This window comes from Rhinopithecus bieti, unplaced genomic scaffold, assembly GCF_001698545.2.
Source record: "Rhinopithecus bieti isolate Rb0 unplaced genomic scaffold, ASM169854v2 scaffold_53, whole genome shotgun sequence".
Lineage (NCBI taxonomy): Eukaryota > Metazoa > Chordata > Mammalia > Primates > Cercopithecidae > Rhinopithecus > Rhinopithecus bieti.
This window is the reverse complement of record NW_016803161.1, coordinates 358,302-374,658: the sequence shown is the minus strand read 5'-3', so window position 1 is coordinate 374,658 and position 16,357 is coordinate 358,302. Positions and strand designations below refer to the sequence as shown.

Here is a 16,357-nt window from a genome sequence, read left to right as displayed (position 1 = left end):
CCACCTTTCGAATACTAAGTTGCTGTTATAGATTTACTACCATTATTACCCTGATTTTCCATTTTACTAAAAAATAATAACACAGGTGATTATGATAAATCAGTATAGATCTTTAGGCTCAACACAACCCTGCTACCTTTTAAATTTTTTTATTATACAACAAACACATATGCGTTATCAAGAAAAGATGAGTTAAGCAAAATGAAAAAAATAGTCTTAGCAACTAGAAATAAGCACCATTAAAATTTCTGTGTGTTAAAAGATAATATACTGCTGAAATTTTTTTTCTTGAAATGTCCTTCTTTTCTTTCGCTTTTAAATTTCTTAATCCCTAACCTTCTAGTGTTGAATTTTCTGGACCACCGTTATACCCCCTCATCAAGAGGGCATTTTTTTCTGCAGTAGCTGAGCACAATGGTCATATTGAAGAAATTCTCCTGTGGGGCTTTGCCTAGAGGTAAAATCCTCTTGGCCGGGTGTGATGGCTCATGCCTGTAATCCCAGCACTTTGGGAAGCCGAGGCGGGAGGATCTTCTGAGGTCAGCAGTTTGAGAGCAGCCTAGCCAACATGGTGAAATGCCATCTATACTAAAAATACAAAAAATTAGCCATCATAGTGGTGCATTCCTGTAATCCCACCTACTCCGGAGGCTGAGGCAGGAGAATCACTTGAATGCTGGAGGCAGAGGTTGCAGTGAGCCGAGATCTAGATTGTGCCACTGCACTCCAGCCTGGGTGACAGAATAAGATTCCATCTGAAAAAAAAAAAAAAAAACCCACAAAAACAAAACAAAACAAACAAACAAAAAACACCAAAGTAAAACTCTCTTCACGGTGATGACTGTAAAGCTTGCTTTTGCCTCTCTCTGTCACAACAAACTGTTTGCAGTCTGATGCTGTGCTCAAAATTGAGAATTCTCACTGACTGTTCCAGGCATCTGTCTACTCATTCTTGCCATGCTGAGGGCTGTCATTTCTCACCGCTGAATGCTTTTTTTTTTTTTTTTTTTGCTGCTCTTTAAAAGTCTTTTCCTGTTTGCTTTGAACTTCAGTAAAAACAGGGGGTAAGACGGTAATATACTTTTATTTTGTTTTTGGGGGTTTTTTTCTTCTTCTTTTGGTTCCTTTTCAAATCCATTTGCCAAACTGACACTGGAATAAGCCTGAATGGGGGTCTATATCTCTTCCAGTAGTTAGTTTAATTCAGTCACTGAGCTGTTGCTCTATTTGTAACTGCCATGCTAGATCCGGGGCTGACCATTCCTGAGAAAGTGTGGAGATCCTTTTAGACTGGCGTGGTGCTGGGGCAGGGCGTCAGTCATTATCTTCTGTGTCTGCTAATTCTTGCATCATTTCTTCTACTCTGTAACCTGGTTGGCTATGAAAAGTAATTCTTCCTCACTGATGCTGCAGGCAATGGGTGAATATCCAATTGTTCTCTCAGTTTCTTGTCATGGGATACAAAGAACAAATTTCATGTGTCCTTGTTTCTGAGAGATTCAAAGGGAATGCACAGATTCTAGCATAGGATGACTTCCAGCTTCTAACTATTTGTCTATGCATTCCATTTCCTCACCCCTGCCAGAGGTTACAATCATGGTCACGGCTGTTCTGAGAAATTCATTGCCGAAAGTGGAGGGAGGGAAATGCAAACTCAGCTTCTTCCCAAGCTTCTGGGCGGGGCTGGCAAGTTTTGCCTTCCCTGCCAGCAAGAGCCCTGGCTTTAGGGGTCTTGCTACAGTTTTCCCAGACTGGAGGTCTTCAGGCTGACTTCTGATTCTTAGCAAATTCCTGCCAAACACCTCCCCTTTCCCCAGCATCCATTTGTTTTGAAGGTTCTTTGCAGGCTTCTTGCCAATAATTGTCTATAAACAAATGGAGTTGTTTGCATGCCTAGGTGGAGTAAAATATTTAGGAAACTATTCTACAAATATGAAACAGCCCAGATTTGGGCCAGAAGTCCTGGCTCTGAGTCTCTTGTTAGCCACTCTTAACTGAATTTTTGGACAAATCATTTCTCGCACTCTGTGTAGTCTGTCACCTGAGTACTTGGCGATTTAAACCAGGAGTTGTGCTCCCCCAATAATACTGTCTCCTAAATATTGCGTGAAATTAGTATATCAAGGAGGGCAGGGCACTCACTATACCCATGGGGGCCTCGCTCTCTCTCTCTCTCTCTGTCTTTCTCGGATATTCATCTTTGGTGGCAGACCTGGGATTCAAACCACAGTTGTTTTGAACTTTCTCTTTCCTCCTCCACTATGCTCCCCCTCACTGAAACTTTAATAATAAAAATAGCACACTTATTGGGCATGTATTTGTTATGTGCCAAGTTCTGTGCTAACAGCTTTAAGTGCATTACTCCACTTATTTTCACAACAAACCTATGCGGAAGAGGTTATTTCAGCTTATAGATAAAGAAACTGAGACTTGGAGAATGTAATTGATTTTGCCCACAAACACAGGGCAATAAGTGGGAGGCCCTGTTCACGTTAGAACACCTGGTTTCTATCATCCATGGTGCTGTTTCTAGTGTGGTTTGAAGAACCTGAGGTCTGAACTGCTATACAGGTGACCTGCTGCTTTCTCGGAGAGAAATCTGAAAGACAACAGAGCCCTCACGTTGGCTTTGCCTGTGCACAGCCGATACTGCCAATTTTGGGCAGATTGCACTTGTTTACCATGTTACTTACTTCAGAAATCAATAAAACTTGTTTACCATGTTACTTCAGAAATCAATAAAATTCTCTTCATGCTTTTATTTTACAGGTTCTTACCTCTGTTGCTACATTATTGTCCAAATGTGTTAATGCCCAAGTGACTGATATCAGCTCCAATGGATTTGAATTGAGGAAGATCGTTACTACAATTGAGACTCAGAACTTGGAAGGCCTGCATCACGAGGGCCAATTCTGCCATAACCCCTGTCCTCCAGGTATATTACACAAAATATCCAGAGATTACAGTGAAAGTCACAGTTAGGAGTAGCACATAGTAATCATGGCTATAATAATTTTACAGCTTTTGGTTCTCCTGTATTATATAGCATAACTGTGAGAAAAACAACTATGAAATTATTTTCCAAAGATGAGTTTTATTTATATTTAGCACGCTTATTTGATGTGGTTATGGATAAATTTAATTTACAAGTGACATGCAACTCTGAAATGAGAAGATTGGTCTATTTGGCTCCATTTTTCTCCTAAGCGAAAATGACTCATTTGTGAATATGAAAGCTTATCATGCCAAAACTGATTAGCATCTATCATAACAATAGTGGAACTCTGAAAGCAAGAGACTTCTACTCTTAAGGGATATGTCTCAGCACTTCCCTTCAATCAGAAGGTCTCTAAGAAAGCTGTCCTGGCACTGAAGCCTGCAAAATATATTTGCATTTTGCAGCTGAATAACTAGATGAATAAGAAAAGCAACAGGCAGAAACCAACAGCTTTTTTTTTTAAATCAATACTTTGAATGGCAAACTAATTTCAGATGAGAAATCCTTCAAACACTGGTAAATTAAAAGCTAAGCAAAATGCAATTGTGCAAACATTTCTTCAACTTTGAGTAGAGTCAAAAAAAGGAAAATAGCACATGGGTTCATGTGATAGATTAGTAGAACAAGAAAAGGACTGTAGTAGGTTTCATGGTTGGCCTCCCAGGCTTCCAGCACTCAAGCTGCAAAACATGATGGGTCCTGTTTGTGAAAAGATTCTACCAGTCTCCGTATGCTTCCTGTCCAGATTTTAATAACCCTTATGGAAAAATCTCCCCTGTAACCCAACCCATTTTACTTAAATCCATTTACACTTAAATCTTCTCCGACACAAATAAAGAATGGCTTCCTGGCTTTATTATGACTTGCTAAGCACAATTAATTTGCCCTATGAATTGAAATCTTTGTTCATAATTTTAAAACCTAAAATGCAAATTAAAATGAACAAAATATGCTTTGCACATCAAACTATCAAGGATTTTATCTATTGCTTTTTTGGTTTTGCTTTGTTCTATTTTCATTTAAGAAGTGAAGTAAATTGTTATAAACTTTTAAGAAAGACATTTGGATATATGCGTCAAAAATTTAAAAATGTTTATACTCGCTAAGATAGCAATTAAATTTTAAGAAAATACCTTGAGAAAGTAATCAAAAATAAAGGAAAATATTGCATGCATGATATTTCTTTATCAATATGATGTGGGATTCCTTAGGTAAATTTTGGAATATTTAAAGACTGAAATAGTATGTATCAAACAAAGTCATATTTTCTGATACATTTCTAACATAATCCTCAATTATATAAATCTTCTTAAGTGATTTCCAACTGATCTGGCTGGATTAACTGATTCTCCCTGATTCCTCTAGAAAATATCCTGGATGGCATCCAACCATGTTAAATACTCTTCCCACTTCAATTCCCTCTTGTTGGATTTTAGGCTTATCAATATTTAAGTTGCTTCCAAATCTGTTTACGCTCATTGGTGTTGTGATATTCTTATGTAATTTGATTGAATATTGTATAAATTAATGAAATGCAAATACAGAGAAAAGACAGATTTTATTTCTATGAAAATTAGGTTCAGTGCTTTGGAGAATTTAGTAAAGATGAGCTGCTAAAATGTTGTTGATGAATTTTGTAAGGGAAAATAAAAGTTAAGTGGTAGGAAAATCACAAAATCTCTAAAGCCATTCATACAGATTATTGGTATGTTTATGTTTTCATTTCATCAAAAGGAAGGGAGGCAGGGGGGAGAATAAAACAAAGAAAGGAAGAGAAAACAGACAAACAGGAAATTATAGGTGATGCATTATGGATGTGACTTAAGAAAGAAAGAACCTGGGATTCTAATAACTTCTATATCACAAAATTGTCAAATGATTATAAAGTTATATTTTATAAATTAAAATAAAATATTTACAGTATTTTAAATTATTTCCTATGTAAATTTTTCCTATGTAAATTGACATTTTTGATTAAATGATCAAAGAAGTCCTCCCTACATCATCATATTCAATAAGAAGGATTCTGTGGTATACTGCCTACATATTTCATATATACACATTATACATATATATACACACATACCTGTTATGTGTATGCTCATGTATATACATGTATGTATGTATTTATATGCGTAGGAATGCAACAAAATAACAGGCAGTATCTCAAGATTGTTGATATATAGTCTTTTGTTTGTTTGTTTTTTTGAGATGGAGTCTCACTCTGTAGTCCAGGCTGAAGTGCAGTGGCATGACCTCGGCTCACTACAACCTCTACCTTCTGGGTTCAAGCAATTCTACAGCCTCAGCCTCCCAAGTAGCTGGGACTACAGGAGCACACCACGACGCCAGGCTAATTTTTTGTATTTTTAATAGAGACGGGTTTTTGCCATGTTGGTCAGTCTGGTCTCAAACTTCTGACCTCAGGTGATCTGCCTGCCTTGGCCTCCCAACCTGCTGGGATTACAGGCATGAGCCACTGTGCCCGGCCTAATACATAAGTTCTTATTATACTTTCCTGCCTTTTCCAACATTTCTGTAATAAGCATATGTACCATTATACTAAAAAATGTATTTTAAAATCTGATTTTCAATAAAACAGCTACTTATTTTCTTATTTTAATAAATTTTGTTTTCATACTTTGGCGGAACCAAAGAACCTGTGGTTTATTGTATCTCCATTATACCAAGGATGTTGTGCTAGGCACATTCTGCAAGATAATTTATTAAAGAGACCAATTCATTCAGAGACCAGTAAAATACCATTAGCAAAAAATAAAATTATACTTGGACTTGGGCTGTGTTTTCTTTAAATATTGCTACAATGTTATATAGCCCTATGCACTATTTTTGAATTTTGTTCTGGGAATCTCCAGTTTGTCTTTTTTCTATTGACAGACTATTGTCTTTACTTACTAAAATAGCATATATATTTACATGTCATAATTTGCTCATGTAGTAAATATTTTGTTTTATCAAAAAGAATAAAAAAGAATATATGAAGTTATTAAGGAATTCATGTTCCTAGGAAACACAGCAGAAATTAATTTTGCTGTATAGGTGAGCAGAGCAGATTAAACTGCTTATTTTTTTTAAAACTAGTTATACCATTAACAATTAGAGTCACTAGTAATGTTTTTCTGAGACACTTCTCTTGGTATTTTCTGTCACTTTCGTCTTCATTCTCTATTCCCTTACCTTCATCTAGCTTTCTTTTTCTAGCATTTTTTAGCACTTGATATCAATATATTTATTTGTATATTGTCTACCTGCATCCTGAGAAGGTGAAGTCTTTGGTGATGAAGGCTTTATCTTATTTCCTGCATAATATCAAACTTCTAAAAAGTTCCTAGCACTTAATAGACATTTAATAAATACCTATCAGATAAATGAATTTTTTAAGAGAACACATTGCATGGTGCTTACTAATAGCAATACAGTGACTCACTTTATTTTTAAAGTAAATTAATGCAAATAGTGTATATTATTTAAAATTATTTGTTTTAAGATAACAAGCCTGATAGATAATAAATTTTGGTATAAATATGTTAATGCTTCTCAAAACTCATCAGTACGTACCCTGTCTTTTGACGAAAAAGTGATAGAAAGGGAAGAACAAAGAGAACTGTCGTGCTCACTAGGCAGACCGAGTGCAGTTCTGACAGCAATGCAAGGGAAATATTACTATCTCTGTCATACGCAGGATGAAATTTAGGCTTGGCGAAAACAACACTGTTAAAGATTTTATAGCTCTTCAAGATTTGACCAAGGCCTTTAAAACTTCAAATGTTCTTTTCCTTATTACACTATTTCTTATCAGGGTTTGTGGACTTTGGAAAGTTAAATGAAAAGTCAGAGCAATGTGAGTCAGTTTGATAACCTCAGTGGCCAGTAACAGCTATCCCCACTCTGAATATATACCCACCAACCTCTCCCCTTTCTCCAAGGAAGTTGGTTGTTGGCAAAGGCATTTCGTGCAGTGCACTTTGTCATTCTAACCTTCCTTTGTTTTGTATGCTCCTGTTGCTAATCATCCTATTTCTATGGGCTTCAGTCACTCTTTTAGCTTTTGTCTTGGGAGACTTCCTGGCTCTTGACATGACTTTTACAATAATCTTCTCCCCCATTGTATTTATATATCATTAGCCTACCCCGCTCCCCGTGTGTTTTAGAAGAGTTTTATTGTCTATCATCCCTGCATACTTCCCACCCTGTTACCTGCCCGTGTCCTGTTCATACACTTGCTCCTTTTTCCCTTGGGCAGGCAAAAGGAAAGCTAGGGACTGCACAGTCAATGGGGATGAACCAGACTGCGTGCCCTGCCAAGAAGGGAAGGAGTACACAGACAAAGACCATTTTTCTTCCAAATGCAGAAGATGCAGATTGTGTGACGAAGGACATGGTAAGAGTGTTAAAAAGCAATTGAAAGAGATCAGTCTTGGAATTCCATGTAGAACCATTTATAAGACAATTTGAAATTGGGGCCTACTGTGGTGCTATGTTGACACATAGGAAAGGGAAGGACAGGTAGCTAGGGTACCACAGGACCAGGTACCGAGCTAATTACTGGTCTAGACCTTTATGAGTAAGTCTAGGCAATTCTTCCAGATATAGGAGAATGACTAAATATGAACCCTAGGACAGGGGTCATCAGCTCAAATCAAAACCTCAGAAATTATTTTGTTTCTGGCCTTGACTTATGCTTGTATAATAGTGCTTGTTCATGACCAGAAAAAGCTCAGAAGCCTGCAGATACAAGGACACAGAAATCCAACAGTTGGGTAGGAATGCTCCCCATTTCTTTGGAGATTTAGTTGTTCTGATAACTCCAGCTGGGGACCTGAATTTTCATGGATATCCCAATGTATTCTAAGGGCCCAGATTAAAATATAGTACAAGTATTTCTAGTTTTGTTTGACATGGAGAAACCCCTGGACATAAAGCTTTTCCCCTGCCTATTCAGCCCATAAAGCAGTGTTTCTCATCCCTGGCAGTGCATTAGAATTGCTTTGGGAGCTACTAAAAATGTTTCATGTTTAGGTCCCACCTCAAGGCAATTACATCAGAGTCTCTGAGTGAGGGCCTTGGTATTGGCTTGATTGAGTAAATCTAGGGTAAAGCCTAACATTCTACATTTTTAACAAGCTTCCAGGTGATGCTGATGCTGCCAGTCCCCAAGTCACCCATTGAGTGTTCAGTCTAGAGACTAGAGGAACAGGGGAGACATCTAAGCAATGGCGAGGTTTGTCTTGGTTTGTCTGCTAAATGATTGCTGGCCATTTCAACCTGGGGTTTCCTGTTCCGTGTTTAAACACCAGCTGTATTACTGGTGTCGTGCTGTGACTGTTGATATAAGCAGTGGATCTCAAGAATCCATCCAGCTCCTGCCCACCATTTTCATAGTCCACTTTTAATTAGCCGCTATAACTAATAGTTTCCAAACTGATTTTCTAGGCTTAGAAGTGGAAATAAACTGCACCCGGACCCAGAATACCAAGTGCAGATGTAAACCAAATTTTTTTTGTAACTCTGCTGTATGTGAACACTGTGACCCTTGCACCAAGTAAGTTGTAGTCTTTCTCTGATTAAACCACTAGATATAACATGAGAGTTATCATTTTCCTAGGGAAGTAACACTGACTGCGAGTTAAGAATTAGAGTTCTAGTCTTGCTTTGCCACCAAGCAACTAGATGACTGCTCGTTTAAACATTAGTGAACACTTCCTGTGTAGGTGACACTTTGCTGGCCACTTAAACTAAAGATGTGAGCCAGACACATGCCTGGCATCAAGCTATCAGTCCAGAAGATTATGAAATATTTGGAACTACTATTATTGTAGTCAAGAAAAGCAATGGCTATTGTGTTTCAACAGCATGAGAATAGCATCAGAAGAGACTTATGTTCCAGGTGTTACAAATTATACAGGAAAACTTTTCAGCTCTGCCTGAGGAGATGGAGGTGAAGACCTGAATGTGTCTCATGGCTTGAGTCTTGAAGAAAGAAAAGAAAGAGCATTAACAGGTGCACATGGAAGGAATGCACATTATAGGCAGGGGAACAGCAGCTGCAAAGAGACAAAGGAAGTGCAGGAAAACAGAGTACATGGCTGGAGTGTAGGAAAGACTAAGAAGGGGTCAGGGCTGAATCATGAAGGGCCTTGTCTTTCAGGCTAAAGAAGTTGGTTTTGACCCAAAATTAGAGAACCTGGCTTGTAATTCATCTTGGGAAGCTAATAGGCTTAAGAATTAAGGACATGATGCTTTATGTTTTATTTGCTAGGAAAATTTTATGTACAGTTGTCCCAGGCTCTCTCCTGGCCCCAAGTGTCTGAGAATGCCCCTATGATGACAGGCTAGGTAGGCACTGGGGAAGCAACTGACTTAGTAAAATAATAACAATAATAGTAGTTCCAAATATTTCATAATCTTGATTTAATTTTCTTCTCATCATAACCTTTTGAAATAGATAATATTACTTCCATGTTATTGATGAGATAATAGGCTCATGACAGTCTGACTTCCCAAGCTCACCTAGTCAGGTAACAGGCAGAGGCTGTGAACTCAGACAACCTGACTGTGAATGTCTGTCTGTCTGAAAGAAATCATATATGAACCTCTTGAGTCTCCTGATCACCACCATATGCTAAAAGTAGCAGCCTCTAAGGGCCAGCTGAGTACCCTCTCTGAGCGGCATCATGGGCATGGCTATCACCTGACCATTTTCTCGGCTATGGGAATTTTTTGGAATTACTATTGGCAGTTAAGAGCTAGTTTAAGCTGTAGGATTTACGTGTTCAGTTTATTACCAGGTTTAAGTTTATTTTTGTGTCTACTTCATCTCTCTTGTGTGTCACTATTTTCCTATCTTCCTTTAACTCTTGAAATCTTAAAACAGAGTCATTCCTTATGATATTTTTCATCCAGCCATCCAAATTATATCAACTTGTGCCTGCTTTAGATACTAATCTAGAAATATTTGAGGGAATATGTTTGCCAGAGATGCAAAGACGAATAAAATGGCCCCTAATTTATAACATGCCATTGAAAATGATCAAGGAATCATTCTGCCAGGCTTTTGAATTTCCCCTGTATTTTGTTTTCTAGATGTAAACATGGAATCATCAAGGAATGCACACTCACCAGCAACACCAAGTGCAAAGAGGAAGGTAATTATGTTTTTGACGGTTATATTCTCCTTTCCCTCATCCCCATGAAAAGATGTGAAGAAAAACCAGTAACTCTTGATTATTTGAGAGTCCTTTGTTTAATCTTAAAGATTGCTTATTTTCATATAAAATGTCCAATGTTCCAACCTACAGATTCCAGATCTAATTTGCTGTGGTTGTGTCTTCTTCTTCTCCTAATTCCACCAATTGTTTATGGTAAGTTCTTGCTTTGTTCAAACTGCAGATTGAAATAACTTGGGAAGTAGTTCACAAAGATTTGCCTTATTCTTACCTATAAAAACTACCAGTTTGGTAGATTTATGTATTGTTAACTTCTTGCCTCCGAATGCAGCCTTGAGAGCTGATAGATAAGAACAAATGAAATTATCCCTCAGCTAGTTTCTGAGCAACGGTTTTGGGGCATTGAGTGGTATTCTAATCCTTCCTATGAACAAGGGTTCTCTGCAGCAGTGGAGTTGGCCAAAAATCAGAAGTAATTCTTCACTATTCATTGAGATCTCCCTATGCAAAAAGAGAACACAAGAAGCAAAGGCATTCCCAAGAAACACATTGCAGGGAACGGTTAAAAAACTTGTACTTCTCTGCCTCCTCTTCCTTGGCCTAATGGCTTGTTTTAAATTATTTCTCCTCCTTAACTTAAAATACTATGGGAACACATGTTATACAAAGGTGACTCGGTAGAGTCAGTAGAAAAGCCAAAATTAAGTATAATCATAATTAGTCTAGAAAAATCTCTTTAAGTCATTCATCAACTACAGGGTCACACCAACTTTTGGTAACTTAGTAATATCCAATTTTCCCTTCTCTGTCGGAACAATTCTCTGTTTCTTCAGTTCAGTTGAAGAAGAAAGTTTGCCTTGCCATTAGCAGTTGTTTAGCTGAAAATACATTTGGGATATTTAAACACTGTAATTGTGCTCAGAGACATACAGATTCTTCTATCTCACGTTGACGTTAATGCATACACCTATTGAGTATGTATACTTGAGTTATTTGTGTGCGTATTTCAATTTCTGGGCATCCATAGCAAATTGATGTTAACTTGCTTCTCCTGCAGCTTCTGTGTCCTGCCATAGTCTTGCCGTCCACATCTTTGCTGGACAGGGAGTGGTGCTTACCATATAAGTCAAAAACCATCTCCATGCTAGGCCAGTTTGTGGTAATTAGATGACTAATTAAGATATGTCCTTTCACTAGAACAGTTGACTTAGTGCTACGGAAGTTTCAAAATCAGCTGCCTCCTGTGGTGTTTGGCCACTTTTAAGTTTCTATGAATTTCTCCTTTTCCCTTCTTATACTTCTCTTAGTATGAAAGTAAGTTCTCACATGCATTCTACAAGGCTGAGACCTGAGTTTGATAAAATGTCTTTGTTCTTTCAGTGGTGAGAAAGAAAGCATGCAGAAAGCACAGAAAGGAAAACCAAGGTCCTCATGAATCTACAACCTTAAATCCTGTAGGTATTGAAATAGGTATCAGCTTTCCTTGAAAAAAAAAAAAAATAGAGAAATTAGTGATTTGGCTTTTTGTTACTTCCTTTTACTTTTTTGTTTCTTGTTTGTTTGTTTCATTTTGTTTGAGATGGAGTCTTGCTCCATAGCCCAGGCTGGAATGCAGTGGTGCAGTCATGGCTCACTGCAGCCTCTAACTCCTGGGCTCAAGTGAACCTCCTGCCTTAGCTGGGACCCTGGGACTACAGGCATGCACCACCATGCCAGGTTAATTTTTTTTTAATGTTTTATAGAGACAGGGTTCACTTTGTTGCCCAGGCTGGTCTCAAACTTTTGGCCTCAAGCAATCCTTCTGCCTCAGCCTCCCAAAGTGCTGGGATTATAGGTGTGAGCCATCACATCTGGCCTGTTACTTTCTTTATTTAAACATTGCTTGTGTTTGTGTATGCATAGGTTAAAGGGGCCTCACAGATGAATTATGATATGGTACCCAATTTAAAAGTAGGCTTCTACACAAAAACCGTAAGAATCAACAAAGGAGGGAATTGAGAGTGTGCTGAAAATGAGCTGAAAAAAGAACATGGCCAACCTCCATGTTCCGTGTTGTTGTTATCCCTGCAGAGAAACAGCCTTTACCAGGCATGGGTTCAGTATCCAAGCCTGAGCAAAGAGATTGCTCTTAAAGTTTGTCATAAAGGCTTCACTTTCTCTGGTTGCTGGTTAACCTTATATCTCACCATATCTTTTCCCAACATGGTATCAGTACATTTCAGATAGCAAGAAATACACCGAGAAAAGAAACCTGTTGCGCTTAATGGAATTATTTTATTTGGGGCCAGGGCTCAGTGGGAGTTAGGATTCTTTAAATTAATATGGTAAAAAAAAATTTCAATTTGAGCCATTTTCTGGTATTAAAATAAGAATAGTTACAGGGAAGAAAAGTTTAGAGTGGTTATATTTATTGTTTAATAAGTCTACATGAAAATAACCTCAACCTATTTTATGAATTCTTTAGGTTTCTTGCCTTTAAAACTGAGACAATATTGCTTAGTTTCTGGCAAGGCTGGAACCTTTCAGAATAAAATTGAATGGTAAAAGTATGCTTCTTAATCACTTAATCTAGCTTCCTAATTTTATACTTCAAGCAACTGATGGTACTTCTTTTCGAATTAAGGAAAATTAGAAGTTTATGTTTAGAATATGCTAAAGATATATTTTTATTTGTCTTTCTCTGCTTCCATTTTTTGCTTTCTAGGAAACAGCAATAAATTTATCTGGTAAGGCTTTTATTGTTTTATTTCATAGAGATGGCTTCCTTTAGAGTAATAGGCCAATTTCAGAGTAAAATAATGTTGCTACTTTCAGTGACATATTGTGGGATCTTGTTATTTCTCATACAATTCTACCTGCTCAGCATAAAGCATTTATCAAGCAATTTGTTTAAATTTATAATGAATACTCATAGATAAAAATAATCAAGTAACAATAGGACACAATAGTCTGAGGCTTAAGAAACTTCTCCTACATAATCAGCTAGATGTATTACAGAACTCCTGCCTAAACGGATCTAGAGGTTAAAGTGCACTGTAGACTCAGGTATTATCAGTGTACCCAACTCTGTAAGAACATACATGATTCCATTCAGTTGTTCTTTGATCTGTGATTTAGGGATAAGATGATCATAAACTCTTTGCTTATACTTTTAGATTTGTGGGTCATTGATCATTGGATCCATGATAGATGTTATAGATGATCTTTTCCAATCCTCTTATTTTATAAATGAGAAAAGAAGACACAGAAATGTTATATATTGTGCCCAGGTTATTTAACAAATTACTGGGTACATGGCAGGATTTGGAGTTAGAACTCAAGATTGCTTTGTTTCTGTATTCCCCCAGTCAGCCCTTCACAGATCTTTAGGACTTAGCTATATTCTGAAGTACTATAAAAAAAGAAATAAACATGGTTTTCAGTAATGAGAATTTCATTTAGAAAACAAATTTTAGACTATTTTCTATTTTCAGATGTTGACTTGAGTAAATATATCACCACTATCGCTGGAGGCATGACACTAAGTCAAGTTAGAGACTTTGTTCGAAAGAATGGTGTCAGTGAAGCCAAAATAGATGAGATCAAGAATGACAATGTCCAAGACACAGCAGAACAAAAAGTTCAACTGCTTCGTAATTGGTATCAACTTCATGGAAAGAAAGATGCATGTGACACATTGATTAAAGGTCTAAAAATAGCCGATCTTTGTACTCTTGCAGAGCAAATTCACACTGTCATCGTCAATGACATTACTAGTGACACAGAAAATTCGAACTTCGGAAATGAAGTCCAAAACTTGGTCTAGAGCAAAAAACAACAAATTCAGTTCTGAGTATATGCAGTTAGTGTTTGAAAAGATTCTTAATAGCTGGCTGTAAATACTGCTTGGTTTCTTACTGGGTACATTTTATCCTTTATTAGCTCTGAAGAGCCAACATATTTATAGATTTTTAATATCTCATGATTCTTCCTCCAAGGATGTTTAAAATCTAGTTGGGAAGACAAATGTCATCAAGAGTAAATGCAGTGGCATGCTAAGTACCCAAATAGGAGTGTATGCAGAGGACGAAAGATTAAGATTATCTTCTGGTATCTAACATATGATTCTGTAGTATGAATGTAATCGGTGTATATTAGTAAAAATGTCTATCCACAGGCTAACCCCATTCCATGAATCAACAGAAGAAGCTATGACCTTCTGTTGAAATGTCAGTTACTGAACAGGCCACTTTGCCTCTAAATTACCTCTGATCATTCTAGAGATTTTACCATATTTCTAAACTTTGTTTACAACTCTGAGAGGATCATATTTATGTAAAGTGTATGTATTCGAATGAAGAATTTAAATAAGGCTCTACCTCAAAGAATTTTGCACAGATTAATCGTATCATAGTATACAATATTTCAATTGTGAATTCACATAGAAAACATTAAATTATAGTGTTTTACTATTATATATGTGTATGCATTTTACCGGCTCAAAACCACCTACTTCTTTCTCAGGTGTCAAAAGCATTTTGAGCAGCAGAGTATTGCTAGAGCTTTGCCACTTCTCCATTTTCTCCTTGGTGCTCATCTTAATGGGCCAATGTACCCCCAAACATGGAAGTATCATCAAAAAATTACTTAATCCACCAAAAGGCAAGACTGCCCTTAGAAATTCTAGCCTGGTTTGGAGATACTAACTGCTCTCAGAGAAAGTAGCTTTGTGACATGTCATGAACCCATGTCTGCAATCAAAGATGATAAGGTAGATTCTTATTTTTCCCCCACTCCCCAAAATGTTCAATAATGTCACATGTAAAACTTGCTACAAATGGCAGCTTATACATAGCAATGGTAAAATCGTTATCTGGATTTAGGAATTGCTCTTGTCATGCCCTGTAGGTTCTTAGATTTAAAAGCCTTCTCATTGCTGCTATCCTACAATTAAATACTTTTGAAAGTTTGTATTAAATGTGAATTTTAAGAAATAATATTTATATTTCTATAAATGTAAACTGTGAAGAGAGTTAAAAACTGAAGCAGATACCTAGAACCACCTAAAGAACTTCCATTTATAGAGGATTTTTTTTGCCCCTTGTGTTTGGAATTATAAAATATAGGTAAAATGCCTAATTATAGTAATGTTTTTGGTATTTCTGGTTTTCTCTTTTTTGGTAGGGGCTTGCTTTTTGGTTTTGTGTTCCTTTTCTCTAAATGCTGCTAAATATAACTTGTTTATGAATCTTTAATACTTCTTCGGCTTCTTAGAAGGTACTTCCTTTTTAACCTTAACACTTTTAGCAGGTAAATAATTATTTCCATAAGTTGCAACTGTCAAGAAGACCTCTTCCAAACAGCACATGATTATTTGTCAAACAGCATCATATTCCAGATACTGGAATGTGGATAAGAAAGTATAAATTTCAAGGGGTAGGTTTTATTATTATTATTATTTTATTATACTTTATGTTCTAGGGTACATGTGCACAACGTACAGGTTTGTTACATACATATACATGTGCCATATTGGTGTGCTGCACCCATTAACTCATCATTTACATTAGGGATATCTCCTAATGCTATCCCTACCCCCACCCCAACCCGACAACAGGCCCCGATGTGTAATGTTCCCCTTCCTGTGTCCAAGTGTTCTCATTGTTCAATTCCCACCTATGAGTGAGAACATGTGGTGTTTGGTTTTCTGTTCTTGCAATAGTTTCCTGAGAATGATGGTTTCCAGCTGCATCTATGTCCCTACAAAGGACATGAACTCATCCTTTTTTATGGCTGCATAGTATTCCATGGTGTATATTTGCCACATTTTCTTAATCCAGTCTGTCACTGATGGACATTTGGGTTGGTTCTAAGTCTTTGCTATTGTGAATAGTGCCACAATAAACATACGTGCACATGTGTCTTTATAGTAGCATGATTTATAATCCTTTGGGTATATACCCAGTAATGGGATGGCTGGGTCACATGGTATTTCTAGTTCTAGATCCTTGAGGAATCGCTACACTGTCTTCCACAATGGTTGAACTAGCTTACAATCCCACCAACAGTGTAAAAGTGTTTCTGTTTCTCCACATCCTCTGTTGTTCCCTGACTTTTTAATGATCGCCATTCTAGCTGGTGTGAGATGCTATCTCCTTGTGGTTTTGATTTGCATTTCTCTGATGGTCAGTGA

General features: G+C 37.1%; 1 protein-coding gene across 2 annotated transcripts in view; it reads left to right on the top strand.

Annotated features, from left to right (window-relative positions):
* Positions 1-15,323, top strand: part of FAS (Fas cell surface death receptor) — a 29,454-nt gene extending 14,131 nt beyond the window's left edge. For both annotated transcript variants that reach the window (XM_017867432.1, XM_017867427.1), the window contains exons 2-9: positions 2,770-2,935; positions 7,263-7,400; positions 8,453-8,561; positions 10,103-10,164; positions 10,318-10,380; positions 11,566-11,639; positions 12,890-12,911; positions 13,659-15,323. In XM_017867432.1, the coding sequence (XP_017722921.1) occupies positions 2,770-2,935; positions 7,263-7,400; positions 8,453-8,561; positions 10,103-10,164; positions 10,318-10,380; positions 11,566-11,639; positions 12,890-12,911; positions 13,659-13,990 (966 nt within the window). In that variant the 3' untranslated portion in view covers positions 13,991-15,323. The remainder of the gene's footprint in view (positions 1-2,769; positions 2,936-7,262; positions 7,401-8,452; positions 8,562-10,102; positions 10,165-10,317; positions 10,381-11,565; positions 11,640-12,889; positions 12,912-13,658) is intronic.
* Positions 15,324-16,357: the final 1,034 nt, after the last annotated feature.